Source organism: Battus philenor, unplaced genomic scaffold, assembly GCF_028537555.1.
Source record: "Battus philenor isolate CCGP_79_NKW_IND1 unplaced genomic scaffold, ilBatPhil1.0.hap1 SCAF_19, whole genome shotgun sequence".
Taxonomy (NCBI): domain Eukaryota; kingdom Metazoa; phylum Arthropoda; class Insecta; order Lepidoptera; family Papilionidae; genus Battus; species Battus philenor.
Window position 1 is genome coordinate 9,507,771 of NW_027181681.1, and position 22,669 is coordinate 9,530,439.

The 22,669-nt window shown below is 33.8% G+C and overlaps 2 protein-coding genes across 2 annotated transcripts; one reads left to right on the forward strand and one right to left on the reverse strand.

Annotated features, from left to right (window-relative positions):
* Positions 1-3,599: 3,599 nt before the first annotated feature.
* Positions 3,600-18,341, reverse strand: muskelin (muskelin 1). The gene is made up of 15 exons (XM_068764009.1): positions 18,144-18,341; positions 17,763-17,990; positions 16,317-16,518; positions 14,767-14,959; positions 13,706-13,884; positions 12,592-12,700; positions 11,838-12,064; positions 11,017-11,180; positions 10,346-10,484; positions 9,231-9,422; positions 8,783-8,941; positions 7,933-8,172; positions 6,512-6,667; positions 5,792-6,029; positions 3,600-4,521 (listed from the first exon to the last, which is right to left on the reverse strand). Exons 1-14 carry the CDS (start codon positions 18,221-18,223, stop codon positions 5,808-5,810), a joined length of 2,490 nt encoding a protein of 829 aa, XP_068620110.1. The 5' UTR covers positions 18,224-18,341; the 3' UTR covers positions 3,600-4,521; positions 5,792-5,807.
* A 2,057-nt stretch (positions 18,342-20,398) lies between these two features.
* On the forward strand, positions 20,399-21,868 carry LOC137921568 (ATP-dependent (S)-NAD(P)H-hydrate dehydratase-like). The gene is given in 2 exon segments (XM_068764366.1): positions 20,399-20,762; positions 21,109-21,868. Coding segments are annotated over 2 exon segments (984 nt in total). The 5' UTR covers positions 20,399-20,513; the 3' UTR covers positions 21,844-21,868.
* The last annotated feature ends 801 nt before the right edge of the window (positions 21,869-22,669 follow it).

Below are 22,669 nucleotides of genomic sequence, written 5' to 3' on the forward strand. Positions count from 1 at the left end.
GCTCGGCGGTGCGAAGCATGATTGTTCCCACTCGTATTTAATGGATTCATTTGTTCTGTAGCTGAGTACTTTGTCGATTCGACTGTCGACCCTCACCGCACAGTTTGATGGTTCACTTTGCAGTGACACGCGTCCTTAGCTTCAGTTGCAAGATGGCCACTGTTATAACAGATTATTTTTAAACTCTGTATAAGGCAGAATTCGTCAGATTACATGTCTTTGCATAAATCAAACACATCTTTAATGTAACGCATGAGCTTTGGAGAGTATAAATAATAGTCGCCTACGTAATATTTATTGTTTGTCGCTATTCAACGACAGATGGAATGAACCAGCCCCGGGAACATATCATGGCTGACACAGAGCGATGACGGGCACGCCGTGTTGTCGCAATGACTGATTTCAATCATGTAACAGAATATTAAATGATATATTTAACTTTTGTGTTTTATTTTGTAACCTTCGCAATTTTATATGTGTCACTGATTTACATATACTGTTCAGTGGTCAATAAAAAATAGCAAAAATTGGCAGGTTCAAGTGGCAGTGGGCATACGGAACAGATAGCCGCTGGAGTCTTAAAGTTCTGGACTGGAGATCACAGATCTTTCAACTTCCAACCAGTCCTTTTGGAAATCTACAGAGGAGGTCTATGTGCAGCAGCGGACGTCCTGTGACAAACGATGATGATGAGATAACAATAGATGTAATTTTTTCTTATAAATATTTTCACCGCTTTGCGTACCCAAGTTTTGAGATATCACCAATATTTAGTTTTGCGTCTACTGAAAAGTTGCATTTTCGGACTTACATTTTTCAGCGACATGTGTACAATGAATTAAAGTACACTTTTCGTATAGATAAACACGAAAGAATAAAATATGCAAATAACAATTAAATAGTGACAAAAAAAATATCGAATTAGTTTTTACAATCTATCATTCAAAATGGAATATATTAACGACACCTGTCGATTGATTTTTTTGTAATATATGCTAAACTAACAAGTGCGTAATTATATCGAAACTGGACATATTGTATTGATGTTATGAGCAAATCAAAATGATCGATATATCGTTGTTTGCGCTCAAGAGCGCGTTTACATGAGAACTGAAAATATTCAAGAATGATAAAAACACTATAATTATTTGGTAGTTTTATTAGTTAAATATATATTTATGTATGTACATGTTGTACAAAGAACTAGAGATGGATTTGTTTTAGAAACAATCTAAATTTTTAATGTTTTACTGAGCAGCATTGTGGCTAAAAGATTCGAAATTAATAATTAATTATTGTTGGCGAGCCTGTGGACTGTATAAACTGACTAAAGAAATGAAAATAATGGTAAATTATTTATAATTGACAAAACTTAGTAAAATAATACGTAACAATAGACTGACAGAAAAAACGAACAAGCAAAACTGCCTCGCGACACAAACTGTCAATATAAAAATTATAAAAAACATAAAAATATAAATAGGTTTTGAATGACTCAGTCAGTCGCCAACTATATTAACTATTTTAATACAAATAGTACTTGGCCAGTGGTTTTTTAAAGATACCTTTACCAAATATATAAACAATTATTCATGAAATCTCTAATAATAGCGGAAAATAATTTAAATTTTAACAATCGCAGATATTGTAGCCTTTTTAATAAGTAGACCATATTATAGAAACCTAGTGTTTACCGACCGCCAATAGTAAATTAATAATTTGAGATAATTATTAGAGATATGTTAAGACGACTTACAATAAGCAATAAACATTTGTCTATGGTCAGTTTAATATTTACATAAAGGCAAAGTCCCTCTTAGCTAGTAGATTAAATTTAAACTAAATAAGCTTTTAAAGCACTGAAATGTCTGTCACTTCAAGCCTCATTGGCGAGCTCGCAGCCGCTCAACGAGCAATTGAGAAGGCTTTTCTCGAGATTCCTCTACGAAATCAAATCAGAGATGAGGAGATCCGTAGAGAAACGTAAGTTCCCGGCATAGCGCAGCGGATTGGCAAGTCGAAATGGCAGAGGTCTCATAGCACGCAGGACAGATGGCCGCTGGGGCCTTGGGGTTCTAGAGCGGAGGCCACGAACCAGCAAGCGTAATGTAAAATGTCCACCCACAACGTGAACAGATGACTGTTAGGTCGCGGAAAAACACGAGATGACGGACGCTTCCTGTAGATTCTTTGGGAAATCTATGGGGGAGGTTTTAGTCTAGCACTTCATGTTAGGGAAAGTTAATTAAAACATAAATTACTAAATGAAACATTTATTTGGATACATACGTATTTAAAAGTAAACTGACGAGAATTGACTTAAAATGTTATTGTATTTACAAAATCCGTATGCGGATGGTGCGTGTTATATGTACAACATAGGTAAAGCCTCGTATACTTCAAGTGTCGTCTACAAGCAACTATCCGTACATAATACTGCGGATATTTTGTATATATAATGGTTCACATAAAGAAGCTTCAATCAAACATGAATATTATCTTTAACACAATCATTTACAATAGTTGCGAATGTACAGTTGTACACACAAGTCTTATTTAAATATATTAGAATAGTATACAGAATATGCATTGCCTATATGCATTAGTGTTCCATGGTTAACAAATTCCTTGTCATATACATGAAATAATTCCATACGTAATAATTTACGTAATCTCTTACACTATATATAAGTTAAATACTACACTAAATATATTAATTAATATTATAATTATTTTTAAATAGGTCAAAGAGTTCAAATTGTTCAAAATGAACACGGGATGCCGCTAATCATATTTGGATTAATGAAAAACGAAATTGTAAAAAACAACATAAACCTGAAAATGGCTTTTATCGTAGGAAGCAACTAGTCAACAGTTCCTGAAGTATAAAGTGAAACTTTAAGATAGCGTTTAGTTCAGTTACGAAATTAAAACTGCACATTTCACTACACAATAGCCATCATATCACAGATTTACACCGACCTAGACATTCTTTTCGTTCTATTTACATTTTATACACAAACAACGACGTAATGTGTAATAGCGCTCCGTCAAGGTGATTTCTCTGAAATAGCCTCTTTCTCAAAGATGAGAATGATTTTAATTAAGCTTGTTTGTAGCAAATTATCCATTCACCGCAATAGAAGCTGTGCTGTGACGTCACGAAGCCATTATGTAATTGACTAGAAGAACAAATACAAATAAAGCAGTAAATATACAAAACTGAACATAATTATCACTGTAACTCGAAACGACTGTGTACTTTGAGAATTAAAAATAAATCTAACTCAAACACGGCGACAACGTTTCGGTATTTTTTTTACTTCAGCATCATCTTTTTTGACATTCGTGTGCCATTACATTTTTAAGCGTTATTTTCACATTTTTTTGGTTTTCTTAGCTGACAAAAATATAAACCTAAGAAATGTCAGTCATTCTTCACGTGGTTGCTTTGTACGTATGTTTATAAAAAAAATGTAAGATTTTATGTATTCAGAAGCTAAGTAACAAGGTAACTTATAAATAGCTTTAAAATTTACAAACAGATTAATATTCGGATGAATTTATACCTTAAGTTAGAACTTGAAGTGTTAGCATACTACAGAAAGAAATTTTGACAATAATTTCCTTCAAATAATTTGCTTGAACGTAGATAGAGATACCAATTTAAATAAAACAAATGGTTTACTTTGTCAGTTTTTCTATAAATAAATAATCGATACCGTAGTTGCCAAGTTAAATATGTAAAAAATTATTTATATACACAGGTAATACATCCGAATATCTGATCTCTTATTATCACAGAAACATGAACAAATAGTCATTTGCAATTAATTGTTTTCTGGAGATCCTTTACATTTTTTCGGCAAAGCTTCATTTTATATTTTAATTAGAATAAAAACTTAAAACTAACAAACATTAAAAGTATTAATTTAAATAAGATCAGGTATTCCAAAGATGGCGTTGAGTGCATACACGTAATATAACAAATTTAAATTAGTTATTTAAAACATAACCCTCACTTGAAAACTAAGGAATAACCCAAACATAGCTTACAATTGTAAAAACTAATGAATCCGCAAATTAGGATACGAAATAAATGCGATATGTAACATTTTACTTTCTAACAGTACTATCTTATTACTTGCATTGAAATTTAGCAATTATTCAAGCAGTCTACAACATGTCATTGTATCGGCATTTGAATTGGCACATCAGATAGAAGAGCAAGACTTATGGCTAAGATCGGCTGCGTTCGGTTCTGTAGAGCGTTGTCTTTATCGCATAGTGCTGAAATAGCTCGATATGTTCACTTGTTATTAAAACCGATTGAGTTTATAAAAGATTAATATTTCAGATGTGCCAAAACACAAACCGGATTCGATACTGTCATTTAATGTCATAGTAATTATTAAATTAAATATTGATGTCAATTATTATTTACATGAAGAAATTAAAAAAACGATCTCTTCGGCCTATGTGCCTACTTTTGGGACGTCCGGTCCAGTTTTTGTAGATGACCTGTAACCAAAGAAGTGATAATAATATTAAAATTCATTTCAAACAATATGTGTAACATACATATATGTACTATATGTCATATTGATATAACCATGGATAATGATAATGAAATGATAATGGATGGAAATAAAACTATTAGTGGGCCTTGGAGGTACTTTAAAATACCATCGATAAACATACAGTTCACGATATGTAAAGAAATGTGGGAAAGACAAAAACATGGACTTAAACTAAACATATTTTTTATTAGGCTATGTATATATTAGAGTATGTGTTTGTATTATTTGTGGAATACAATATTAGGAGAACAGAAAGTAATGTCGTTTCTGTCGACATACTCGTATTTTACACGTATTTTTACTGCTCCGCCATTGAAAATTTGTACACTAGATGGCAAAAGGTTGTTAATAACGAAGGTGAATATGTTGTTGAATAGAAATAAAAAGAAATAGATACTTGTTAAAAATGTAGTCGTGTGAATTGAACTTAGGAACGCGACATTACTTTCACGCGCCCCTAATAATTGAATTCATCAATGATTTTTCCTATTTATTACATAATATAAAAATGTTAATATCATTAAAACAGTGATCATACGGAAAAAAACCGTTAATAGTTAAAAAGATATTTAATTTTGTTGTGACGTCACATCACTTTTTTTATTAAAATTATTAATAAATTTTCTTTTATTAGTCTGTTTTCGCTTCACTGTTCTATATTTCACTTACTAAGATTAACACTATTAAATGTGACGTTAAAGACTGTTGTATATATACTGTGTATGGCAGGGATCAGTAGATTATTTTAGCGGTGGTAATTTTTTTTAAGAATTTGCACTAAATAAGGTTGTTATAGGTTGAGAACATTGTATATATTTTGAATCAAAACCATTTAAGTGTTACAAATATATTCATATTTTGTATAAACATATAAATAAATTGCCAAATGTTTTGCTGAGCACAAAAATGTTTTAAATTAATAAAGAACATTATGTTAATTATCTTTAAGTAATTATTAAGTAACTTTTTTATTAATTTCATTTAAACGTAAAAATTGTTTTGGTTCAACACAAGAGCGTACTCCGTAGCAATAACAAGGGCTAATATTATATATTATTTGCTGTTACGAAACATTCCTTGCTTTGTTGTACGCGGACTATAATTTGTTTACCGATAGATACGTATATCATTAACATGTGATTTTATGTATGTAATGTAACGGCTGACATGATAAAGATGAAGTATCCAACTAATAAACAACGAAAACTTACTACTGAACCGGTGCGCTCACAGCACTACGAGGTCGCCCACGTCTGGGCGCGGCGGGCCAACGCTGGGCCGGAAATACGTGCATAGGCGGTCGTAAAGCCGCACACGAGCCTCCCGTGGCTCCCACTCGCCCAGCTCCTCCTCAAACAGCTCGCCGACGTCCCACGTGTCGGGCGTGGGCGAACAGGCGTCCTCGAACGGAGGTGTGGCCTCCAGCGCTGCCTCGTCTGCTCCCAGAACCTGTTGCAAAAGCACATTTGTAACGTTAGAACAATAAATCACTACATCTTTATTACACACGTCTGTTTTTGTGCGTTGCAACCGCATAAGAGAAAATGAAAGACAAATTACCAAAAAAAAAACTATAAGATGCTTTACGCAATAATTCTTGATTAACAATTAAAAAGCATTTTAGTAGTAGTTTAATTTTGTACTTTGTTAAAAGTTATTGTAAACTCATGTATTTCTGTGGGCGTGCCAGTTTGAAAAAAATAAAATAAAATTGATTTTTGACTGATTGAAATTCTCGTAAAGAGCACAAAAATCGCTCAAAAATAAGTTTAAGTGTAAAACAATATCATGCAGGGAATACTAAAACTATTTGTTCATCCATGACTTACACGTACGAAACGGAGTATTGGCGAGCCCAGTCTGGATATCGCGAACCGATACATGAGAACACACAGTTTCAGCAAGACGGTCGCACACAAACAGTATATTACCGCGGCCAGGGCGTGCGCCATGTCGACGGGCGGCGGCATGCGCGCCCGGCGCCGGGCCAGTGTGCGAACGCGCCGCGGCGACAGCGCCACCTCGCAGCGGGGCTCCACGCGCGGACCCGAGAACAGCACGCCCGTCAGACGCTGGAAGTGCGCCACCTGCACACACATAAACAACCCTATATCAACACTAGCTTCACATTAACCCTCACTTCATGAGTTCATGTCGACCCCCATGGGACATACGACAGGATCTAGTGGAATATTTGGCTTATAGCTGTCATAAGGATATAATTAGTGGCATAAGTGATACCAGGCTTCTAAATCATTAGTTCCCAAAGAAACCTAGGTGGACCCCCAAAGGTCCACGAGACATTCGACAGGCGTCTAGTGGAATTTATGGCTTATTTTTGTCATTGAGAACAAATTTCTATGAGGCACAGACAATATCATGCTTCTAAATCATTAGTTACAAAAGTGATACAGGTGTCCAGGAGATTTGATTTACAATTCGTTAGCGATGGGTTTACCTGCTTTCGATATTGAACAACTAAAATATTGGCTTGACTTTATTGAAGCGACGGATCATATTTTTAGATGCTCTACATCTGTTACTTGTAAAAACATTCATATTCAAAAGAACTCATCCAAAACGGAATTTACGTAGTTAAATGTAATGTTAACATTTTTGGAAATATGGTTGAAATGTCGCGGGGTCCACTGGAACGTGCTAAATTTCGAAAATGGTCTATGACCACACACCAAGCCTTCGGGTGAGAGGTTTAGTGCGCTCTAGTCATATTTACGACATAATTATTTTTCGGCTAATACGGGACTTGCAGGGTTTAATTGATGAGTTTAACATAAACAGTTCAGAACTCTGGGAATGTAAACCTTAACCTTAACCTTAAGGTACTTACCTTCCACAACTTTGTTAAAATAAATGAAATATTTTTTATAGAAATGCATTTGACAAAGATCGCTCGAATTATAATAGGAAGGTTACCTATAGCCATATATTACGCCACTATAAAAATTAATACGTTGAGTCATATAAATGAAAAAAATATTAATTATAACTAGCATGAATGTCATACCTAAAATTATAAAAATGTTTCCATTCAAACAGTAAATAGAAGTGTTGCAAAATATCATACAAAGATCTTCGTGAGTGTCGTGGTCAGGTCAGCAGAGAATGATCGTCACTGATTCTACTCATCATCGAGTGGTATACCAACTCATGGTAGGTGCAGTGTTGGACCTACCCAATAGCTGGACTTACGCCACAGACAATGTCACTGCATGCCGGCAGGGCAAGACCGGTCATGGTGGTGATCCTTAGCGGAGGCCTATCACTAACACAGGCTTATATTGGCTGATACGATGATGATTTGGGTGTAAAATAATTTTGGCGCGAGCTATACCTGCTGCGGATCAGAGTGGTCGAGAGCGTCGCTGACTTCGGTGCGAAGATATTCTACAGCCTGCGCCTGAGCAGAGGGCGTGGCTGCCAGCTCGCGGTAGCACGCCTCTCGCAACGGCGCTCGGATCGACTTCATCAGGTCAGCTCGCTCGGGCCGCTTCAGCTTTAACGCCCACAAGTCGTCCAACCGCAGACGAGGGCAGTTCGTCGTGCCCGGGTTGCCGCCGAACAGATAGTGGATCTACAAATAACAACCAAACGTGTTTAAACTATTATAAAATTCTTATAAGCTAGTTTTAGTAAAACTAGAGATGTGAGCATCATGTATAAAAAGGCGGACTAGTGTGTTAGGACCCAGTTCAATAAAGAACCTCTGCTATTTCAGCTCGCACAAGTTAGTTTAAATTATTGATTTAATTGTTAAATACTAATTTGTGTTCTGTTTTATTTTATTAAGATCAAACAATAATCTGACAAAGAAGTGATTGCGTTTTCTTTTTCCAACCTCGGTCACGAGGTCCACATAAAATAAGATTCACATATATCACTATCTCTCAGGAACTATAATGCTTAGAGTATTGAAATTCGGTACCAATGTTCCTTTTAACAAGTTGAGTACAGCTAAGAACGATTTAAGTAAAATTTCATCCGCCAGGTGATTTAGAGCGCGTTCATTAAAAATTGTAATTGAAATATTTTTAAGTCTTACAAGTAATCTTGGCCAGAATTTTTTAATCATAAAATTGCATTTTGTAGGATAAAAAACCTTACTGCGTAAACAAAAACTAAATAGTCTAACTGGCAAAGCTCCTGTGGAACTTTGCGATGAGCAACAGATAAGGCCAGCTCACCTTCCGGGTGGGGTCGTACACCAGCTGGTGCGCGAACCGAGGGCGCGGCTCCGTCGAAGTCACGTTGTCGTTCCGGTAAACGCACGTCCACGTTAAGCGCTTCAACGAAAACACCCACAGCGAGTTGTACACGCGCTTATCCTTCTCCTTGCTCATACCCTGGTAACAAACAAATTGGTCATTATTTAACCTAAAAGACACCCGAACGTCGCAACTGCTTGCCGAGAATAACCGAGAATAAACCAAAGTAGATAAAATGTATGTCTCGTAATTTAAAATTTGTAAACACTGACTAAAGTTTTCCGGAGAAATGAGTTATACATACAACGCTTCTAAGCTTTTGCATATATAACAAATTAACATACAATGTGATCATTTAGTGAGTTTTACGCCATCTATTATGATTTTATTAAACTTGTGCCAGAACTAGTGCAGAAACCATACGTACAGAGAGCACAAACATCTCGTCGGTGTCGGGGTCGAGCGTGGCGCGCTGCGTGAAGCCGGCGGCGGGCGGCGGGCAGGCGGCGGCGCCGGCGCAGAGTGCGCCGCACGTGCCGGTGCCCACGTCCCACCACCACAGGTCCAGCAGTTGCTCCTTGTTGCGCTGCCCCGCGAACATGTACAGCCGCCGCTGCGTCTACACACGACACACAACGCACACCTTACTACAACTGTATCTATTTTAACACTAAACACGATGCAGGATTTTGGACTTTATAGTCAAAGACTAAAGTAAAAGCAATGATGCTTTGAAAATGAGTTATAAGAGAAGAAAATTGCAGATGTTTTAGGACTCCGGGACCAGATGATAACTGCTGCAATTGGGCTTACTTTGATCACTTTATGTTAAAGAAAGACCGTAAGTGAATGGGGTCGGATACAAAATCCAAGGTCCATCTAATTTTAAGACGGTAGAGATGGCAAGTAAGTGAAAGTCTTCTTACAAAAAAAAATGGGACGGATAATAACTAGCACCGTATACGGTTTAGATACTACTAGCGCCATTTATAAAGCTTCAGGCGAGACGCACTCTGTATCCTACTGCCTGAATCAAATGCCATTGAGCAGCAGCGAGTCCAGTCTAGATTACATACTGATTATTTATTGTTATAAATAAATAAAAATTAAAGTCAGCCGTGGAACCGTCATCATCATAACCGCCCCCATATAAGCCTACTCCAGAGATTTTCAAAAGGACCGATTGAAAGAGGCTTGTATTGTTTTCTTACGAATAACAAAGTCGTTTCTTCGTCTGGTAGGTGGGCGTCCTACCCTGCATATGCTGGCCCACGGTCTTCACCCCAAACCTTAGGGTTCGGTGGTCATACATTTTATGAGTTATGTGGTCTGTCCGCTGCCACCTCACCTTTCCAAACCACTAGGCTAAGTCTGTTGACCTTTTCGTCTATGGATCCCTCATTCCTTATTCGACCTATCATCCTAATGCCACTTCATACGTGCATTTCTTTGAGCTGTTGGTGACTTTTCTTCACCGTCATTACGTTTTAACAATTATAAATACGTTCACATTATGATATATAGTTTAATTAGAAGTCATACCGGGTGGAAGAGCATGGAGTGTGCCACGCGTGGCTGCGGCGCGGGCAGGTCGTGACGGTCGGCCAGTAGCAGCTGCCAGGTATTGCTGGCGATGTAGTAAGCGTACAATCCCGAATACTGCGGGCTCACCAGCTCCTCCCTGAGTGAATACAAAATACATAAAATCATACAACGCGTACTCACCATTTCTATATATGTACAACATAATAGGTTATATGTTTAAAATAGTTTAAGGAGGGGACGTTTAGCTCATTGGCCGTCAATATATTTATGCCTTATACAAAAACCAATGGTTTCTCAATAAATACCTTAGTGAGAATATAGTAATAAGCATTTTCAAAATACAGATTTCCATAAATATTACATATATACGAGTATGTTGTTGATCTGTCGCATTCCAACAGAAAACAATAATTAAAGTAAAACATTTTGGAGTGATCACTTTACATGGGGTGATAGGAAATTGGTGTAAAAGCTATAAAAATCTTTGCTGACAAATGTCCTACGATTTACTTCCTTAATGCTTATAAACCTGCGACCAATCAACCTACACATGTATGAAATAATATATCCGCATGATGAACTCGGATCCATTGTAGAATGTATCTCTGGATAGTCTTGTGTTCTAAAAGTGTTAATTGCAAGGGTAATAAAAAACTGATAGTACATACGTGTTAGCCGGGAGCACGCGCCCACCGAACACGTAGATGGTCTGTGTGTCCACGTCGAGACACATCTGGTGGTCGAACATGAGGCGCGGCCCGCCCGCCGCCGCCGTGTCGCTGCAGACCAGCGACCACGCGCCCACGCCCACTTCGTACATGTACAGGTCGCTCTGCGCAACGATCCGGACAAATAAATAATCTGATTTTTCTTTCCAAAATAAAGAATATTACGAGAAAATTAATAACAACCCACTAAAATAAATAACAATCAGGTAAAAAAAGAATATTTCGAAGGGAATAAATAATTCATTAAAAAAATTACAGTCCCATAAATAAATAAATAAGAATCCACTAAAATAAATAACAATTCTGTAATAAAATAGTAATAATAATTAAAAGCTATTTAATTAAAATATTTGATATTTTAAACGAATCATATCGTTTACAAATTATTATGTAGATGAAGAAACCCTTTTTTTAAAGTATTCAGTATTCCTGGTAGGATTTAAGAAATACCTTATATAATATAAATGAAAAGTAATATGTCATTTTTACTTTAATTTGTAAAGTTTGTAGCATTTAGTATTATATGGTTAAATATTTTTTCTGCAGCTTTGCCTGCCTACTAGTTCTCTGCACTACATTGGAATGACCGCTAGAGATTGCCTATAAGGCATTATATCGGCCCATACACAAGTTATAAAATAAAATGAATCTTGGAATAGATATTTCAGTACCGTCGGCTTGACATTTGTTTAAGCCACTAAAGCATATAGAAAACCGTTTTAAAAAAAGGTTTCTGAAATTAAAGAAATATAAATGCTTACGTTCATATTGCTGGGCACTCTTTGGGCATTGTCCAAGTACCTGCCCAAAGTGTAAAGACGGTCGTTCAGAGGGTCGAAGATCATCTTGTGGCAGGAACGCGGCGAAGGCCCCGACACCTCACCGCTGTGCGCGCACAGTAACGTCCATCGCTCGGTCGTTGTGCTGAAGCTCCATAAGTCATCCAAATCCTCGCTTCCATTCCAACCTCCAAATAGGTAGAGGGTACCTATAAACAATAAAATACTCTTTATAACCCTGTATAAAAAATTACAGTTACTGAAATATTAACACAATTTTTGCAATTAATTTATTTATACAGGGTGATTGGTACAGGTGTCCAAGCTTTAAGGGAGAGAGGGGAGCGGTATAGCTCATTTCTTGTTAAGTGAGGTGTATGGTACGGTGTATGATAATCGTATCCAATAAAAAAAATCGTGAAAGAAATTTAATATATTCATTTTAATTTATTAATAAATTAAAATTTATGTATTACTAAATTATTCCGTCGCCACTTTTTTATTTATTATATTTCACATTCACACACATTTCTAAATTATTATTTCAAATTATTAAATTATTATTTAAAATGGCTATTACGTATTAAACCCATAAGACGTTGTTACATCGTACTAACACTGTTTTTTGGTTACACCAAATAAAATCTTACAACTTGGACTTTATTTTCTAAGACATCACACACTGTTAAAATTATTAACTTATTTTGGTCTTTCTAGCGGTGAAACTGCGTGTTACCTGTGTTGGTGTCGACCACGAGTTGATGTCCACCGCGTGGGCCGGGTCTCGCCCCACACGAGCCTCCGCATCCCAACTCGCAAGACTCCACTTCTCCATTCCCCACGTCCTTACCACACACAAAAAAAAATATATTGTACTAATACGTACGTATCAATACTATACATATATTAACAATTATAAATTACACTAAAAACCGTTCGACTCCTGGTTGAAATATCCCCAACACCTAATGATAGAGACATCAAACAAGAAATTAAACAAGGAACGTCAGCTAAGCGAAGAGTAGCCACCTATCAATTCGATAAATGGCTTCCACCGAAAAAGTGGTTTAGGCTATGTTGGCCAGCGTATGACATAATAAAAGTCGGTAAAAATTAACTGCAACTAATAAAAAGCATAAATTTGTACCGAACAATAAAAAAGGAAATATTGATTGCTGGTTGAGTTAAAAATTAAGACACATAAGGTATGCAAGTACCAACAGTAAGACCATTACTCAACTATGCAATGCACTATATTCTAACGCAGTGTTTTCCAACGTAGGTCGTAACCCATAGGTGGTCAATTTGATTGTTAAAGGGAACACTTCCAAAGTGGACTCGACATTAGTTTAAAACTTTCGCATAAGTATTAAAATATATACGTTAATTAGGTGGGCGTAAGAATTTTATAAAAGCTGTGCAGAGGATAAGCACCAGGCTTTCCAGGGTTGGCGTCACAATCAAGAGAAACGACCAAGAAGAAGAAAAACAAACTCTCGTTCTTGTCACTTGAGCCGATCAAAGTCAAATTAAAAAAAAATAAGACTGCTACTCTCAAGAAATTTCTACTTACTTCTTAAAACAAACAAACTAAAGATGAGACTAGTGGATAACTATCTCATTAACTAAAAAAAGTCAGAGAATTTACAGGACCCTGGTATATAATGTGATTAAATATGTACATATCAAAAATAGAAGAAACTAAATCACTGATCAAACCTACTAATTTAATATGATTAATTAAAAAAAAAATAATTAAAAATTTTAAAATACCGTACTGGATAAAACCGTACAAAAACAGGCTCAAGTGACTCTTTTCGACTAGTTAACCAAATGAAAAAAAAACTCACAGGAAGCTCAACACGTGGTTCACGGTCAGCGCATGCCAGCTCATGCGGGCGAGGTCTCGGTGCTGGTGCTCCAGCGTCTCCGCTGAACAGCCGAACCTCCACCTGCGCTGAGCACGCAGACAGCTGCCGCCACTCCGGCTTATACGGTTGCCATGATAAATACCAGTCCATTTCGCCTTCTGTTAACAAAATTTAATTTTGAATATCATCTCTTAGACTGAAAATTCCTTAGATAATATTATGACGGTACATAATAAATATATATATACGATAAATTAAGATCTGATTTATGTATGTAAAAATGTCAACTAATTTAATAAAATTAGTAAGGTACATAAGTACATAAGGTTAGTACCAGAACTAAAATATTTTTAATAGATTTTGGTATATGGTCCCGAGCAATGTCAAGCAGTAGATTCACTTCTTCAAGTCACTCATATAAGGCTAGCACTTGAAATGAAAACAAGCTTGTTATACCGTTCTCTAGACTTCAAAAAATAAATAACTCTTTTGTGGGCAACTATGTACAGTACACTAACATGTAATATCTCTAAATTATTTTGTTATAAATTTAAGTAGTTTGTAAAACCAAAACTTGTAAAAGATTTTTAAGTGATTACTTTAATTTTATATTGCGAATATTTTAATTGAACAAACCACAAAAAAAACCGCGTAAGTTTGATGAGAGCTCTTCTTAGATAAGGACATGTTTGGAATCCTTGGAGATTTCTGTTGAAGGATGACTTATATAATATTTAATCTGATTCTAATTTTTATCCAATTGGGTTCTTTAAACATTTTTGTCATGATGTACACAAGTGGTCACTTCAAATGATCCTTTGTGGATGATAATATAAATAAAAAAATAAGTTAACAATTACAGAGTAACATGTATAGTATTCACATGAGAACACTCTATATTACTGACTGCTTTAGCCACTATACCATTTGCAGCTTAAAATCATAAATAATAGAGAAACCAAAGAAGTAACAAAAATATACATGTACCAAAAATATAATACAAAAATAAAAATTGTCTAAAAAAAGGCACAAGAACTTACCATCCATAGCCTCCTCTAATATTTGCTCAGCTAACTTGTAATCACCATTTTCGACCAATGTATTCCACAAATGTGATTGTGTTACACCTTCAAGCTGGACTCCACTCTCTCTAGACAACGCCTCAAATGCATCTTTGTAACGGCGACGACGTAAGTGTTTTAACAATATACGCACTGCCTCTTCTTCTCTCCGCTATAATAACAAGCAATATTATTGTTCACTATAATGTGCATGTGCTGTCAAGTAATGTATGGAACACCCTGTCCAACAACTAAATGTTTCAGAAATTATTAATAATCATAATAAATAAAGATAAACATTATCAAAATTCCGATTACTATTACTGTACTTGCAAATGTTATTGACTTGTGCCATTCCATTAGAATAAATTAATTAGTTTAAGGTATTAGAGAATGATCAGTACATATAGGTGATTGAAAATAGGTTTAAAAGTTTTAAAGCTAACAAATGAGTTTATATATTTACTACTCCAAAGCTTTTATACCTTTAATGAATCCCCCTTTATAGGTTGTCTTATAAATCAATGTCAAAATTAAGATGGATGATAGGTCAAATACTAGCTAACCCCCAAAATATAGATAAGTAAATGCATGTCACGCGATTTTAAAATTGTTGACATTAACACAAAGTAAATGAATTTTATTCATCCAGTTAATTCTTTCCAGTTTAATACTAAATATCTCTGTTCCCTTCCATATAAGTATGAATAATTTTGTAAATGACAGAAACTAATATTGAAAAGGCCAAATAAAAAAAAAATGTATTGGGTAATTAAAACGATTTGTACATATAATTTTTACCAACCTTGAAAATACAAGGTTAGCCACTACTTACTCTCTACTAGATTTCGGTTTGACCTTTATTTATGGGACAGTATGTATATAACAAAATAGTTATGCCAAATTATAATTTCTTAACCTTACCTAATATCTTCATGCAAATCTGTACATTATTCTTCAGGCAAAGTTTACAGTGCAAAATTTTCAAAATAATACAAAGATGCTACACAATTATTCTTTAATTGTTTGCATGTAATGAGTTTGGCTATAAAGGAGGTAAGATTTTACCTCCTCAATAATTAATAAGATGAGCAATACATTTACATTTTAACTATACAATAAAATATGGTAAAAAATATGATGTAGTCACATCCGCTTTCCCACACCCTATTGCAAACTTGTAGGTGGGATTTCATAAATTCCATTCTAAGCTGGTTTTAACATGGCAAAATGAATATTCTGACCAAATTTTTAATCTCTAAGCCCTAACATTCTAGTTGCATTGTAATGAGCGAGTATTTAGGTGGTAATCTACTTAGATATATCTTTTGTTCACATAGTAGATTTCCACCTTAATACTGACTGATTCATTCATATATATATATATATATATATATATGAATGATTCATTCATATATATATATATATATATATATATATATATATATATATATATATATATGTATGTGAGTATTAATATTTATAAATAGATAAATTTTCATTAACATTGATTATCAAACACTACTTACCAAACTTATTGTTTCCATTGCACTTCTTGTTAGATCCTCATTATTCCTTCCACGCAATTCAACATACCATATGGTATAATTATAAGCAGGCCCCCATGACATAAGAGGCACAATCTTAATGTATTGGACTGGAAGATACAGTCCCTCTGCTGTCCTATTTCTAAGTTTGAATGTTTCTGGTACACTATCTTTTTTCAAGCCACTACAAAAACAATTAAAAATTAGTAAGAGAATTACCATTTCTTTAGATTAATAGACAAAAATAATACCTAATACATAAATTTGAAAAAAACAAGAAAATGTATATATTAGGGGAACTGGAAAGTAATACCACTTTCTCAAGTTAAATTCACAGGTCTACATTTTTAGCAAGTTTTCATTTCTGACAATTTATTCACCTCTGCTATCAACAACCTTTTGCCATCAATTATACATATTTTCAATGCGGGAGCTATAAAAAATCAATCAGTTTATCTGTAAAATATGTGTACAGAAATTACACTACTTTCCAGTACCCCTAATAAATTAGACAGGTGATTTTTTTAACAATAAAACATGTCATAAATAATTAAAAATAACTGTATATGTCAGGTATTGTTTAAGGCCAATCCAACAAAGCAAGTTATGCTTTATTACATTTTAGTACTCAAAAAATTTGCCAATGTAGTCTCATCACATCTCTTTAGTAACAAATTAGGCTATTAACCTTTGCTGATAATTAAAGTGACAATATAAACATATATGTTACCTCTATAACTTAACATTACAAGGTAAATGGTAAAATAAAAGACTATGATAAGGAAATATACAATTACATATGTTTGTATTTTTATACCAGTGATAAGGTGAGTCAGGTGTGTAGTAAATACAAATGACCTATATGTGAGCATTGCAACACAGTTTTGCAGTAAAACATTACTCAGTTTATCATTTTGGGACAAAAGATATTACATCTTTTTGCTCATAGTAGCTATATGTTATTGAAACTAATACACACACTTTAGCAATACTCAAAGACCTGCATGATGTATGAAACAGTACCTTTGCATATAAAATGGGATTGGTTATCATCTTTGTAAAAACTTTATATTATTTCATAGACTAAAGTAACAATCATAAATATAATTCATTTCAATTATCACAACTATTATTAATACCAGGTTAAAATTAAATTGTAAGCTTTATAGTATTTATTATAATTAAAATTATATGATTAAATCAACATTTTGCAAACATAACAAAAACATAACATATTTCTCAACAATATGGGATGACTTTAAAGTAATTAAGCATAAAATTTTGTGCTTTCTCATTTGTGTTTTTGATAATGACTGGGAATGCAAATATCAAAAAGGTTGTATGTTTTATACATTTGATGTAATAAACATAATATTAAATGTGAGTTGAACTTACAGAAATAAAATATAAGAAAATGTTTATACTTACGCCGCCAGCAGCAGTGACATGTTATTTTCATCAGTTCCCCCAAATACATGAAACTTCTTAAGATCACTAACATGAGGTTTGATATATTTTCCAAATTTAATTGTATCTACAATAGCCAAAGAATCTAACTTTAGTAAAAGGTATTGGGGGTGTAATATATTTTGTGAATTTGTTGCGTCGGTAAACCATCTTGACAACTGATCGCAAGGATTGTTGATTAAAATATTCCTAAAACAAATAAAAAAATTATGTTTTAGTATAAAATTCACATTATAAAACATGATACACATATTTAATAGTCTTCTATTGCTATAAATAAATAAAATGTTAACCGGTCTAAACCAATATTAATAAGTGTTTAAATAAAATTGAAGAACGTACTCTGGTAAATAATTAGAAGAATAACTGGAGTACTTATGTACTGTGTAACATAATTTGACATTTTCTTTTTGTTCATTCATTTCGGCGCGTTTTTATTAAATAAAATACTTTTCACAACACACAATTCAGAACAGACACTATTTGCGATTAATTTGACAACTGACACTGACAAGTGACCACAGAACCGAACGCTATGGCTGACAGACGACAACTGATCCCGGAACACTGGTCCACTGGATCACTAAGCGCTACAAATATTATTAATTTGAGGCAAAATTTACTTTAATGATAACAATCATAAGGTCCTTTTTTCAAAACTAATATGATAAAAAGTGGGATGGACATTAGCTAATTACCTTTTTAGAATAAATAAAATTATTAAAATAAACATTCCGTTTTTTAGTTTGAATAACGACACAAACATAATCATTAAAGGCTTAATTTTAAGGAGAGAATGTTAATCACTGATAACTTGCTATTAAAAGCAAAAATACTTATGTAATGTACAAACATAATGGTATTCATTTTCCTAGATCACACGAAATATATAAATAAATATATATACATATATACATACAAAACAGTATGTTTTGTTACAGAAGTGTAAAATATAGATAGAGATGCTTCTACACTAGAGTGATAATATATATGATACTCAAAATATATAAGTTGATTGATTAAGGTAATCTGAGATACTTATGTAGAATCTTTGTAGTTCTTACCCCTTCCTTGATTTGGGATTGTTGCGGTGGCTTTGAGAGACATTAGAGTTAACTTGTTTTTGGAGTGGGATTTGGTGTTCTAAACCAGCCCTGCAGTCAGGTCGGTAAATTCTACAACGATGCTTTTTTTACTCGACTCAACTATTATGGGTTTGCAGTACATATGCAGATGCGAAGATTTTCCGCGATCATATTGATTATAGAATCTCAAACTGGTTCCGTCAAATTGAGCTGGCTATCGGAAGTTCGTTTTGTAAACCTCCGGTTACTAACAAAGGCCCTCTCAGCTTCTACTAAGATTGGAGGCATTAAATATAATGAAAGTTCCGAGTATCTAATTATGAAGAACATTATTTTTATACCCAGTTAGTTGGTGTGAAAGACCTGTAATCTGCAATAATCTCGCATTGGTAAATAAGAATATTATTAAATTTCCGAACATTGTATTGTTGAATACAATTATTCAATACACAAAATCTGTTCACAAAATCTTAAAAAAAGATTTTTCCACTCGTTTAATGTCTATTGTTTTCATAAATTTAACCACGCTAATTGTTTCAAACTATCTGTCTGGCTTTTTTTTATGCGATTAGTGTAAAAAGCAATAAATTAGAAGATTACTTCATTCAAGGGAACTATTTGAACAGTGTATTTTCTTTTGTCTTTCCAGGTATAATGCTCACATTGTTAATAACTTTATTGTTATTCGCAAGCGAAGTAATAAAAAATAATTTTATGATTAGGGTGTATTGAAGGTTATATTTTTTTTTACAGAATGTATTAAAATATTGTTAAAAATATTTTAGAAATTGTGGAACTAAACTTTAATTTAATCATAATATATATTTTAATTAAAAGCATGCTTAAATTGATCTGTTCTTAAAATTAAGGAGAGCAATATTAAATATTTGTTATAAATAAAATTCCAACTTTTCGTTTCCCGCGCGATCTATAAATATTCCATGTTTTTCAACTATAAAGGTTTTTACAAAATTTTTAAACGTAACGACTTAATTACTTCTAGCGAAATTGGTTAATCACTTTTTACAATTTTGAGAAACGCCTTTATCTAACAATACCGCAGGCTTTGTTTATTGTCTCTCTTTTGTCATTAAATTGCCTTGGGTTCGCATGGTGGATTATAGCCCTTGATTATACCTGATGGTAAGTCACGTCCAAGACAATATCTTTGGTGATTAGCTTAAATGTTAAAAAAATTATTTCATCTTTTCTCTTTTAAATAAAAAATTAACCACGTCTTAATACCAGATTATGAACTATAAGTTTTATTTTCACTTTTTATACTGTTTGATCGATAATACAATTGGTTACCACGATCAATTTATTTGACACAACAAGATTCTATTTTTTTTGTTTAGTAAATATTTAAAGAATATTTAAGAGTAGATTTAAACATTCTGCGTAAAAATGATCAAATTTTGTTTGTATATCTATTGTAATAAAACTAATCGAATATGACATATGTTAATGTAGCATGTTTAGTGTTAATTCGTTGACCTTTACGCTTCGTATACGAGGCTGTCTAGACTGATATTAATAAACATAATTCGTAATATCTTCAAAATCACATTATTTTCATAGTGGTGTACTTGTAAATATATTTGTTGTATGTGAGACAGGAGCGAATATGAATTGCTTGAATTTTATTATGTTTTATTTTTTATTTACAAACAATTTAAGTGTAATTAAATCTCTCATAGTGGATGATTGTTCAGATATCAACGATATAGATTTATCTAGCCTTAAAAGAATCAGTAAATTAATAATTCCCGATCTTGATCGTAAAGAAAAGGGTGAAGCGGGAAAAATAGGTATTATTGGCGGGTCTGTTGAGTATACGGGGGCCCCATTTTTTGCTGCTATCTCAGCTTTAAGGGTACGCATGAAATATCATTAAACATGTAGTGCAGTATAATGACTTATGCCATTAAAATGTTTGTCGATCATTATGAAGTATTTATTCATTTAGCTTGATAGTGGGATCATTTGAGACAGAATTTCTATTTAAATACCAATAAAGTAATTATTTAATCAAAAGATGTTTTTTAAATGTTATGGATACGTTAATTAATCTGACGGGAGATAATTTGTCAGTTTAATGTTGTTTATAATTAATATACGCTTGTAATTTTTTTATTTGTGTAACACCGAGTTTCTCATCTCTTATCTCTCTCGAGAAACAAATAACCTTCATGGTTATATTTACTAAATGTTTGTTACAGACTGGCGCCGATTTAGTATACGTCATTACTACAGAAAATGCTGCTCCAATAATTAAATCATATAGTCCAGATCTTATCGTATATCCTTTTCTTAATACAAATTCGGCTTCGAAGTTGAATTTTATATTATCAAAAATGGATATCGTAGTTATCGGTCCTGGATTGGGCAGGGAAGATGAAATTATCAGATTGACACACGAATTAATACAAACGTGCAGAACCTTAAAGAAGCCTTTGGTTATTGACGCCGATGGATTGTACGCAGTATGGAAGAATGTCTCGATAATAAAAGATTACCCAAGCCCAGGGGTTATACTCACACCAAACCATAAAGAGTCTAAACGATTAATGGAAGCTATTCCCGCATAAATATCAGTTTGGTATGAATATTGGGGTGGAAACGTGTCTGTTCTAGCCAAAGGACATGATGACAGATTCCTTTCTACCCTTACTCCGCTTAAATGGTCATCGTCAGAAGGGGGGTCTGGGCGACGTGCAGGCGGTCAAGGTGACGTTTTATCTGGTAGCTTGGGAACATTTTTCAACTGGGCTTTACGAGCTGATGTCTGTGAAAATGACCAGTCGATACAGATCGCGCAGAGTGTTGCCGCGTACGCTGCGGCGAAGTTAACGAGGACTTGTAATTCACGTGCTTATGGAATTTATGGGCGTAGTATGATAGCTTCGGATATGTTAAAGGAGATTCATAGAGCTTTTGATGATGAATTTAGCTAGATATTTTTAAAATAAATAAAAAAAAAACGTGATACTATAAATAATTTCTTGTTTTTTTACTACCATCCATCCTATCCTTAAACTTTTTCTTAGCAGTATTAAAATTAAAGTAGTCATTGATTAGTCTACGATTTGTCTAGAACTAAACCAGTAGCTAAATTCGATGACCACACCTTGTATACTCATATCGCCACATACCTAGTTTTTTTTGTTAAAGGCAGAGGCGTTTCTGGCATTCTTATTATTTCCATTTCTCTCAACGCCAAATCTTTTTAAAATGATAGTAATTTTAAATTTAGAAATTCTTGCAATAATTCGATAGGTATTACCAAACGGACCAAGTTTGATATCACGGTTGCACAATTTCAAGAAATTTCTAATAAGACAAAGAAGAGTTATGGAACAAACTAATAGTTTGTCGAAAGTCCGAAAATAACCAATAAACTTAACATTTCATAAATATTCGTAGTAAGTAAAACTCTTTTATAGATCTTCGTAAACTTCATGAAATTCGTCATATTGCTCTTGTCCTATTAAAATAGTATTCAAATATTATAAAGGCCTGTTCTTTTTAATATTTTCAAGTAAATACCCCCTTTGTTTTTTTTTTGGAAATTAGATATAACATATAATTGGACGTAAAAGATATTTTTTTAAAACCATACACTCTCTACTGAAAAAAGTAAAGTCCGATGTCTCTGAAATATGTGATTTAAACAGTGTGACGACGCTATTATCAACTAAATGCTAACTGAAACTCTCCCAGCTCTGACATCGATTCGGGTAAAATATCTTCGGACAAAAGGATCACACTATTCTCCGAAAA